The 11,588-nt window shown below is 36.4% G+C and overlaps 1 protein-coding gene across 1 annotated transcript in view; it reads right to left on the bottom strand.

Annotated features, from left to right (window-relative positions):
* The window catches only part of LOC109721974 (proline-rich receptor-like protein kinase PERK8), an 8,560-nt gene extending 1,759 nt beyond the window's left edge, over positions 1–6,801 (bottom strand). The window contains exons 1-7 of the mRNA XM_020249810.1: positions 6,757–6,801; positions 5,373–6,655; positions 4,574–4,981; positions 4,396–4,482; positions 4,236–4,306; positions 4,050–4,126; positions 3,774–3,921 (exon numbers count right to left, since the gene is read on the bottom strand). Coding sequence (XP_020105399.1) covers positions 3,774–3,921; positions 4,050–4,126; positions 4,236–4,306; positions 4,396–4,482; positions 4,574–4,981; positions 5,373–6,192 — 1,611 coding nt within the window. The 5' untranslated portion in view covers positions 6,193–6,655; positions 6,757–6,801. The remainder of the gene's footprint in view (positions 1–3,773; positions 3,922–4,049; positions 4,127–4,235; positions 4,307–4,395; positions 4,483–4,573; positions 4,982–5,372; positions 6,656–6,756) is intronic.

The raw sequence follows: 11,588 nt of genomic DNA, 5'->3' as shown, positions 1-11,588 counted from the left end.
TCCATGAGGTTTGGTTGGTTCATGGGATTTGGTCCATGAACTTGGTTTCGGTTCATGGGATTTGGTTCATGAACTTGGTTTTGGGTCATGGGATTTGGTCCATGAACTTGGTATTGGCTCATGGGATTTGGTCCATGAACTGGGTTTTGGTTTATGGGATTTGGTCCATAAACTGGGTTTGGTTTTGGTTCATCGGATTTGGTCCATGAACTGGGTTTTGGTTCATGGGATTTGGTCCATGAACTGGGTTTGGTTTTGGTTCATGGGATTTGGTCCATGAGGTTTGGTTTTGGCTCATGGGATTTGGTCCATGAGGTTTGGTTTTGGCTCATGGGATTTGGTCCATGAACTGGGTTTGGTTTTATGTGTGGAATGGGTTTGGATTTTATTTGGGTTTGGGTTTTGGTTTTATGTGTGGACTTGGGTTTGGATTTTATTTGGGTTTGGGTTTTGGTTTTATGTGTGGACTTGGGTTTGGATTTTATTTGGGTTTGGATTTTGGTTTTATGTGTGGAATGGGCTCGGATTTTATTTGTGGACTTGATTTGGGTTGGGTTTTGGTTTTATGTGTGGACTTGGGTTTGGATTTTATTTGGGTTTGATTTGGGTTGGGTTTGCGTTTGATTTGAGTTTGGGTTTTGGTTTTATTTGGGGAATGTGTTTGGCTTTTATTTGTGGTCTTGATTTGCTTTGGGTTTTTTTGGTTTTGGGTTTGATGTTTATTTGGACTTGGTTTGGTTAGCTTTGGGCCGTTCGGCTTTGTATGTGGACTTGGTTTGATTTGGGTTTTATTTGGGTTTTGGATTTTGGTTTGGATACTTATTTGGACTTGGTTTGGTTAGGTTTGGCTTTGTATGTGGACTTGGTTTGGTTTGGTTTTTTTTGGTTTTGGGTTGGATGTTTATTTGGACTTGGTTTGGTTAGGTTTGGCTTTGTATGTGGACTTGATTTGCAATTTGGATTCGCATATGAACTTAATTTGCAATTTGGGTTCGCATATGAACTTGATTTGCAGTTTAGGTTCGCATATGAACTTAATTTGCAGTTTTAAGCTTGTGTATAGACTTGATTTGCAATTTGATTTGGGGTCCGAAGAAATCCCCTATTGATTTTGCAATTGAATTTGGGGTCCGAAGAAATCCCCGTTTGATTTGAATTTGAATTTGATCTTCAAATTTGATTTGGTTTGGGGTCCGAAGAAATCCCCATTTGGTTCTGATTTGGGGTCCGAAGAAATCCCCGTTTTAATTTTGATTTGGGGTCCGAAGAAACGAGGAATCAAAGATTCCCCTCCCCTCTTCTTACGATGCTGCGGATGACGTCGACGAAGTTGATGACGGTGGCGTGGATCTGTTCGGCCATCGGATTTGATTTGACATTTTCGAATAAGTATTGAAGGGTCCGAAGAAACGGGGAATCAAAGATTCCCCTCCCCTCTTCTTTCGAAAGTATCAAACCGGCAATGCTGTAGATGTCGTTGGGGATGGTGGCGTGGATCTGTTCGGTCAGCAAATTTGATTCAATATTTTCAAAATATTTTGAAGGGTCCGAAGAAACGGGGAATCAAAGATTCCCCTCCCCTCTTCTTTTCGAAAAGATCAAAACGGCGATTGTAGATGTCGTCGACGGAGTTGTTAACAGTGGCATGGATCTGTTCGGCCAGCAAATTTGATTCGATATTTATCGAAGAAATATTGAAGGGTCCGAAGAAACAGGGAATCAAAGATTCCCCTCCCCTCGTCTTTCGAAAGTATCAAACCAAACATGCTGGAGATGGTCGCAGCAATGTAGATCATCCATTCCATCATCAACGACTTCGAATGGGGTATTGAGAGGTCCGAAGAAACGGGGAATCAAAGATTCCCCTCCACTCTCCCACCGAAGCCATCTAGATGATATGGGTGGCTACGATCGTCGGACAAAAGAAAAAAAAAAAAGAGGGGGAAGAAAAGAGATCTTTTTTTGTTTTATTATTATTTTTACTTTCTTTCTTTTTTTCTTTTTTTATCTTTTTTTTTTTTTACTACCTGTTGATGGATTCGAATGAAGCGGCTCAACGATCTCCTCTTTCTTTCAGCGGCTTGGCGATTCTCCTTCTTTCCGCGGCTCGAGTGATCTCTCCTCCTTATCCGCGGCTCCGGCAATCGTCTCCTCCTTTCGGCAGCTCCGGCAATATCACTGCCTCCTTCCTGAATTATTTTGAACTTGAAGTATTCTAGCATCTATATATGTAGTAGCTCTTCTCTCAAAAAAAAAGTTCCTTTGAATTGATTGTCGGTTCCCGTACTTTATGAATAATGGGCAGGGGAGGAGTTATTAAGAAATACTCAAAATTCGAAATTCGAATTTTGAATTATTTGTTGGATGGTTGTGAGGATATATATGGAGGTGGGGTGGTTGGGAGTTCAAATTCGAATTCGAAACGATGATGAGTTGTTGGATAAGTTGTAAGTATTTGGGATGTGGTTAGAGAATCAAATTCGACAATCGAATTTGAATGAGTTGAGTTGAATGATATTTTGAGAATTTGGTTGGGATATCAAATATGCGAAATCGAATCGATAGGTTGTTGGATGATGTTTGGGAAATGGTTGAGAATTCGAGAATTCGAATCGAATTTTGAATGGGTTGATACTGGATGATACTTTTAGGAATTCTGGTTGAGAATTCGAAATTCGAAATCGATTTCAATGGGTTGTTGGATGATATTCTGGGAATTGGTTAGAGGATTCGAAATTGAAATCGAATTTTGAATGGGTTTTGGATGATGTTTTGGGAAAACTTGGGTTGGGTTGAATTCGAAATTCGAAAATCGAATTTCATTCGGTTGTTGAGGACGCTGGTTTGGAAATTGGTTGGGAAATTCGAAATTCGAATGACGAATTTTCGAAATGTGTTGTTGGATGATATTTTGGGCAAATTCAAAATTCGAAATTCGAATTTTCTGAGATGAGACTTAGTTAGGAGGAGTACTTGTGTGGTAGAGTGCTTGTGTTGGAGCGTGGTCCAAATAGTCGCCGAGAAGAGTTCCGTAGATTTTGAACGGAATTATAAATTTATGATGGGGCCTATTTTCTGGGATATCAAAATTATCCGACCGAAATATGAACCATGCTCTTGATGGATATATGATTTAAATCAGGATTTCCCAACCCTAGTAACTTTATAAGGATGTGGGTGTGCCCGTACGTATTAGATCAGACCCTCCTTAAATTACTAGTTGGGTTTCAAATGATTAGCTATGGGGCCGTGAAAATGAAGGCCACGCGACATCCCTACCACCTAGAACCTTAATCTTCCCCAGAGCGCGGCCCCGCCACCTTCCCCTGGAATTTTCTTTTTTTTTTTTTTAAATTTGTTTGGGCTTTCGTAAGGGCTCACCCACTCACATTTTTAAATGGGCTTATTGTATATTATAATTATTGACCCGAGAAAATTAATGATTAATACGAGTCCTATTAGGATTGTATGAACTCGAATCTAATCATTTTTTTTATTAGGATTAGGATTGTTTCAACCTATATATATATGTATGACAAGTATTATTTTACCTCAAACATAAAACACTTTTACTCTTTCGACGTATAAACAATCATTCATGGATGTTCATGGATATAACATAGAAAGGTTAAATAGGACGAAAAGAAGTAACATGCAGTTGAACCATGCCGTGCCACAACATAATGTTTCATTAACTTTCCTTAGCTACTGAGTAAACTTATAATGCAAAAAAAAGATAAACTGAGACATGAATCGACGCCATGAGGGCTCACCCATTCAACGAGGCTCTCGTCTCCCAAAGGTTGAGATGTATCGACAGGCTTTCGGCCGGTAATAAGCTCTAAGAGAACAACCCCAAATGAATAAACATCTGATTTAGCAGTCAACTTGCCGGAAGATGCATATTCCGGAGCCAAATACCTGGAAAGAGACTAAAGCATCAGTTTTCGCGAGGTAAAAAGCAACCCAGAAATCATGTGGGTCTTAAGCAGCAAACAAGATAACATGCTGGTTTCGCTTAGTTTATGTTAAGGTGCAGTTTTACCTACCCAAATGTTCCCATTACACGTGTAGTCACATGCGCGTTGGGATCCATGGCTAACCTTGCGAGTCCAAAATCCGAAACCTAACACGTAACTATTAAGTTAACAATAATCTTTGTGAAAAGATCAGAAAAATAAAGGTGATCGACAAGACTATCTGTTGTTATCGACAGTTCAGAGGTCAAAGATAACCTGAGCTTCGAAGTCATTATCGAGTAAAATGTTGGAGGACTTTATATCTCTATGAATAATCCGAGGATGGCCTGAGAAATAACGAAAAAAGGCGCACAAACTAAGTTCGTGTTTTCATGAACAACTAACCCGATAAAGCGAAAGAGAGGACATATATTACAATCTTCATGGAGGTATGCAATTCCACGAGCTGCACCAGCAGCGATCTTAACCCTTGTCGGCCAATCCATAACCGGTGTTCCTTTTCCTGCAATATCAACAAAATTGGAAATTACAATGAAAGATTCTGAAAATGAACATAAGCAAATAAAAGTTTATCAGCAAAATAGATAACTCACCATGAAGATGATAATAAAGTGTATTATTAGGAACATAATCGTAGATGAGCATCCTTTCGTTTTCTGATGAGCAGTAGCCTAATAGCGAAACAAGATGCCGATGATGAATCCGGCTGATAGTGTCAACTTCGGCCTTAAATTCACGCTCGCCGTGTCCACCTTCAGCTTTTAGCTTTTTCACGGCCACTTCTCTGCCATCGGGAAAGCATCCTTTATACACGGAACCAAATCCACCTTCACCCAAAAGATTCTGCCTTGAGAAGCCGTTTGTGATCATCGATAGCTCTTCGAATGTAAACCACAGCTTCGAAAGGCCTAACCCTGCATCTGATGGCGAGTAAGGAAATCCGTAACTTCCCGAGCTGTGTTTCATGAAAGGATACAACGGCGATCTTTGATATGTTGTATCTGATGAACAAAACCAAAATAATCCAAGTTACTTCAATAGTCAATGCAAGCTATGCTTCAAAGTGCTCCTCTTTAATCTAAATGAAAATGAGAGCAGCGGTATCGGCTTGAGTGGGTCAAATACCAACGATTTTGCTACTTCCTAAACCATTTCCTGACGGATCAATCTTTTGAATAAGATGTTATCATTTCAATAAGGCCATGAATCTAATCCCCACCTCAAGCATCCAACTCGCTGAATCTCCATACTTTTCAAGGATCATTTCATAATAGATCAATCGATCAGGTAACAAATAATGACGTAGAATCTAAAAATGAGATAGATCAATCGATCAGGTAACAAATAACGACGTAGAATCTAAAAATGAGACAAGTCTCGGAAATCAATTACCTGAAACTTGCGAAGGCGAAGGCACGAAATTTGCAGCATATACAACAGGAGCTTCCAGCCGCCGCCGTTGCTTCACGAGCCACACAGCTGCGCCGATAAAACTAAGCATCACGAGGCCCGTTATAACGGCAACGGTGGCCGCGGTTTCGCGAGATATTACAATGTTCTTCGCCGAATCATTGTTTCCAATCCCTACAGTCGAAATCGCGCTAGAATTGATCGACTTTGGGGGGATTGGGCGATGCGGAGTTTGCGGTTTATTGGCGGGCCTCGGCGGACTACTATGCCTGGGAGGAGGGGGCACCGAAGGCGGCGGCACCGAAGGACTAATAGGGGAATAGGGAGCCTCGGAAGGAGAGGGAGACGGGGAAATTGGCGGCGGAGGTATAGCGAATGGCGGCGGAGGGGACGGATATATGCGCGGTTCGTTCGAATAGGGAGGCGGAGCCGAAGTATAAGAGGGGGACGGCGGCGGGGAAGCCGAAGGGGCGAGGGCGGGAGGTGGAGGAGACAATGTAGGAGGAGGAGGTGGGGGTGGGGGTGAGTAATTTTGAGGTGGTGGTGGTGGAAAAGAGGGAGGAGGAGGAGGGCTATTGTAAGGGAGGGGTGAAGAGGCTAAAGGTGGAGGTGAAGAGGAATTCGCAAGCTGCGGCGGCGGCGGCGGAGAGAAGTGCTTTGCATTGTGATGGGAATGAGGAGGAGGTGGTGAAGGAGAAGAAGAAGAAGAAGAAGTTTGTGGAGGAGGTGGAAAGTAAGTAGAAGAAGAGTAGGGGGGTGAGTCTTCTGGAAGTGATGGGTCTGTGTAGCCATAACCTGCCATTTTTTTCCTGCTTCCAACAGCTCAAATTCACAAACTTGAAGGAGCAAAACAGCAAATTTCTGAAGATCTTCTGAAGATCTTCTGAAGATCTCAGAAGCAGAAGCAGAAGCTTCAATCTTTGTCAACTTCTTGCTAAGAAATCAATTGACATCAAAAGTAGCAACAATGTGTAGTCCACTCAGAGCTTGGTGCACAATGATCAAATTTGCCCTAATCTCCAAACATTACCAACTCATCCACAAATCTAAACACCAAAAAGCTGCAATTTTTCACCCAACCAACATGAAAAAATAAAAAAAAAGCTTGAACTTTTACTGCATAACACCCCTAAAAATCCAATTTTTCTCTCTTTTCAAGCAAAAATATCTACTAAAATGGCTTAAGAAAAAGAAGAAAAAGAACCCAGATCATAAAATAGCCTGAATTAAATGCTATAAGGTTGGTGTCTCCAAATGCAGCATCCCTGCAACAAGAAGCAACAATGGGGCATTAAAAGTCAAATGCCCCCCAAAAAAGAAGAACATAGAAAAAAAAAAAAAAAAAAAAAGCTGGTGAAGGACCCACTCCCAATCCTTTTCCAATCTCCTTTCCTTCCTCTTCTTCTTCCACCTCTCCCCCTCCTCCAATACAAAGTGAACGTGACAGCGACTCTCCTTGGGTTTAGCTTCAAATTTTTACTTTTTTTTAAAAAAAATTTATATATTATTTTTATTTTTATTTTTATTTTTTTATGCAGTAGCTTGGTATGGATGGAGATAGTTGTCAACTCTCTCAGAAGCAAGCTAGACAAAGACTAGCTAATATATATGTGGCATGTATTTCAAATATTATATAATGAACACAGAATCATCTCTTCTTGGTTCATATATCTACTATTAAATGAAGGGCAAATGTTATGTTTCATTAACTTTGAGGTGGAATTCTGTAACTTACACTTAATCATATTACTTAATTTGTAGGGTTAATTTCATACAAATCCTTACAAATATAATGAATGACAAATATATTCCTACAAAGTTCAACTTTATATGTTGTCTCTGTAAAAGTTCTGATGTTTTCAAATCTCTGGTTTGTTACCGTTAAAGAATCATTTATATTTTTTATTTTGTTATTACAAATATATCCTTCCAAAAATTATAATAGTATAAAATAAATGAATAAAAATGTCGAAAATCAATTAGAATTCAGTATTTAACTTATAGTTAACTAAATTTTTCTAACAAATTCTAACGGCAGAAACATATTTGAAAATATCATAATTTTTAAAAGGACAACATATAAAAGTTGAATTTTGTAGGAACATATTTATAATTTACTATATTTATAGAAACATGTATGAAATTAATCCTAATTTGTATTTGTATGCTTTGAATTAAAAAAAAAAATTGCTAAAGCCGAGAGACCATTGGATGAAGTGCCGTAGAGATTTTATAATTTCTTTTTGGTTTTTTTTTTTTGAAGAAAAAGTAGCACGCTACCCACTTCATTCATTATAAAAGAATTTCTTTTTGGTTGTGGACACAGTATTTCTCTTCAGTAAAAAAATTTTAAGTAAAGTTATTTATGTAGATACTCTTTAATAAGTGAATGCATTTGCTGGGACTTAAATGGATTTGATTTTGTTGCGCATTACTAGTATAAATTACAGCTGTATAACAAAGCCAGTTCATTGGATGGTGAAGACTCATCCAACCGGTAATGAGCTTCGGGTTCAATACAGAAATTTTCTACGCACGAAAATATAGTAATAAATTCAACCAGCACGCAACTGATTTGTTACAACAGTGTTGCTAAAAATTTTAGTTCAAAATTAATAAAGACTTAATCTCAAATATTTTAAAATGTTTTAAAATTTTTCATTTGCTTAGAGCTCACACTTATCTTGTATAAACGTATAAATTATATATAATTATTTTAATCGTCTCACATTGCTTTGAAAATGATTACAAAAAGTTTAGCCTAGATAATGAGTGCACTAACAAACTGGTGTAATGTAAGGATAGATTTATTAGTCCATTTTTCACTTCAGCGCAAATCTATTTTGATTTGTAATATAAAAACTTTTGATTACTCATAGACGCACTCTAAAAAAATTATATAAATTTACTATTAAACCAACAACATATAAGAATAATATTGTAGAACTTTTTTGAAATAAAGTTTGATGGGGATGGCCTCCAATGCGAGATTACCGTCCATCATGTGAATGACACGAATCTCAAAATCGCACGTTGATAACGCATGAGGTGCTTATCAGATGATCTTTCATCGATGATTGTTTGTGCTAATTAATTTCTCTACTTTATTTTTTAAGATATGTTGTTTTACAGAAAGTGAAGAGGGTGAATTTGTTTTCAGCCGTAACGTCCAGTTTTATTATTTTAGCTTGTCGTAATTAAATTCGCTTGTAAGTTGTAATTCCACTAAATTCGCTTGTAAGTTGTAACTCCACTTTCGCAAAATGTCGTAATTAATTTCGTCTTGGATAGTGACTAAGTCAATTAAAAAAGAGAACAAGATTTAAAAAATCTTCCTCTCTTAAATCCTAACACAAAGTTTTTTGAAAAAGCAGGCATAAAAAGAAAAAAAAAACTATAGTTGTAAAGTTATTAATTTCTTATTAAACAAATAGTTAAAAAAATTACTCAAAAATTGTAGTTCCATTGATAAATCATATTTAATATATAAAAAATCATTCACGATCTGTCCAAGGTTAGTGAGACTGGGACATATCGTTGCTGACGTGGCACACTCGGCTCACGGAAACAGTTTCTCAGGGAGTAAAGCAAAAGGAAACCTGGAATGCCACGTCACGTCGTCTGGGGCCCACTTTGGTGGGGCCCACGTGAAGGGTTCGGGGCCGACCGATTCGGGGTTTGAAGGAATGGACGGTCCAACCGCGCTGCCCATTTGGCGCCTTCCAACAACCGTTAGGTTGCGATTTGCGAACTCGTAAAAGTCAACTGAGATCTCACTAACATAAGAGGGGGTTAATAATTATATATAAAAAAAAAAAAAAAATCAGCTTACTCTTTCCCAACACGCATAGGGGGTAATTTTTTTAATGTTATAATATATAATATATAAGCAATGACTTTGAGAGAGAAAGAGAGAGGGGGGAGAGGGAACGACTTTAATCTAAGTAATAAATACTTCGTTTAGAAATGGAATGATATGGGGCGTGCCGCGTGCGTTACATCCAATAAAAGAAAATATGGTATAAAAATATATTAGTTATCTTTATAAAAATAAATAAATTTTGTAGATCGCATAAACTTATTTAAGATACAATCTCTCTGGCTCTTATTGTTGACAAATGGACGTCAAGGGCTTGTTTAGGTTGGGTGGAAGTGGGAGATGAAAATCACGACTTCAGAAAAGTCGCTAGCACTTACAGCCATATGAAACTCCTCACACTGGATATGAAACCTCCTTTTTTTATTTTTTTTTCCGAGACCTGGTTGTCTCATTTCTGTAACCTAATTCATTTATTCAATGAATGAAACAGATAGCGTGCTATTTATTCTCAAAAAGAAACTCCTCACACTGGCACATCTGTGTTGCCATATAGCCCGTCGTAGAGAAGTTGAGGTTTGAGCTCAAATTGGTCCTGCTCAAGCTCAGTTCAGGTTTAATGCGCACACAACATGTTCAAGCGCGAGTCCTATGGAACAAGTAAGATCACCAGCGTTCTCCGAAAACGCTAAGGCTGTGTTTGATTCAGATATAAGTAAGAACTGCTAGTTCCAGAAATAGGTACAAGTTCAGGTATAAGTAGGAACTAGACCAATTTTACGTTTGGATGAAAATTGAGTTGTTCATAGGAATAAGATAAATAGTGTTTGGATGGTTAGATTGAAACAAGAGGAATAAGAGTTATAATTTGAAACTAAAATTATATTATGTAATTAGTTAATATCAAAATATTACTTAAAAATAAATAAAAAATTAATTATTAATAATTAATTATAAATAATTATTATTATTATTATTATTTAATAATTAATTATAAATAATAAATTAATAATATTGATTATCTAATTAATATTATTAATAATAATAATAATAATAATAATTAATTATTAATAAATAATAGTAATTATTAATTATTCTTATTAATTAATTATAAATAATAAATTAATAATAATATTGATTATATAATTATTAATAATAATTATTAATAATTATTTATAAATAATAAATTAATAATAATATCGATTATCTAATTATTAAGAATAATAATTATTAATAATTAATAATAAATAATAATAATTATTAATTATTAATAATTAATTATAAATAATAAATTAATAATAATATCGATTATCATTAAGAATAATAATTATTAATAATTATTAATAAATAATCATGAATATTATTAATTATTAATAATTAATTATATATAATAAATTAATAATAATAATTATCTAATTATTAATAATTAATTATAAACAATAAATAAATTACTTATTTAATTATTAAAGCAATAAATAATGATTTAAATATATTATTAGATTAATTAATAATTTATTGTCGTTAAAATTAAATTTAGATTTTAATTAACCTTGTTCTCATCAAGGAACAAGCTTGTTCTAGAAAACAGGTGGAACAACAGTTCCAGCCTTATACCAGCTTGTTCCAGATTTTCGAAAACTACTGTTCCCGGAAACCAAATGTACCGTTTGGGAACAAAAGGGGGAACAAGAGCTTATTCCCCTCTTGTTCCCGAACCAAACGCTACCTCAGGGATACTGGAATTGTTACGATAATTTAGTAGAAAGGGAAAAGTAGCAAGTTACTATTAGCATCTTAACAACATTATGATGATGATGATCATTTTCTACACAGCTTGCCTAAATTTGAATTAATTTCATATCAACAAATTTTCGTATGAGCTTCTGTTGCCCCCCTCCCCCCCTTTTTTATCCACTATTGAGGTTAACGAGCTCAGCTCTAGCTAGCTAGATCATTCCGCGAGCCAAAACTCAAAGTTGATACTACCCCGTATAAAGTTATGCTTAGAAACAAACTCTTACCAACTACACAAATTAATAATTAAATTTCCGTAATGGTCTTGTGAATCATCCTTACCTCTTCGTGATTTATGCCTCTTAACCACGCATGCATTGTAGCATTAATCCGAAAACAATACCTAGAGTTTTGACTTTGACTAATAAACCAAGTCCACGAGGACACACTACTAAGCCTTGAAAACGGGGAAATAGCGAGTGGGTTGCGTTTAGTATTATGCAGCTTCTCTGTACCTGAATTGTTTATTGGAGATGTTCACACAAACTCAAATCCTGTCCGGATAAAGCATCAGCTGTACGCGGAAGTTGTACATTCAAAGCATTTCCCGAATAATCTGCTGCAAGAAAGCTTAATAAACATACCAT

The sequence above is a fragment of the Ananas comosus genome, linkage group 16 (genome assembly GCF_001540865.1).
Source record: "Ananas comosus cultivar F153 linkage group 16, ASM154086v1, whole genome shotgun sequence".
Lineage (NCBI taxonomy): Eukaryota > Viridiplantae > Streptophyta > Magnoliopsida > Poales > Bromeliaceae > Ananas > Ananas comosus.
This window is presented reverse-complemented; position numbering and strand designations above follow the sequence as displayed.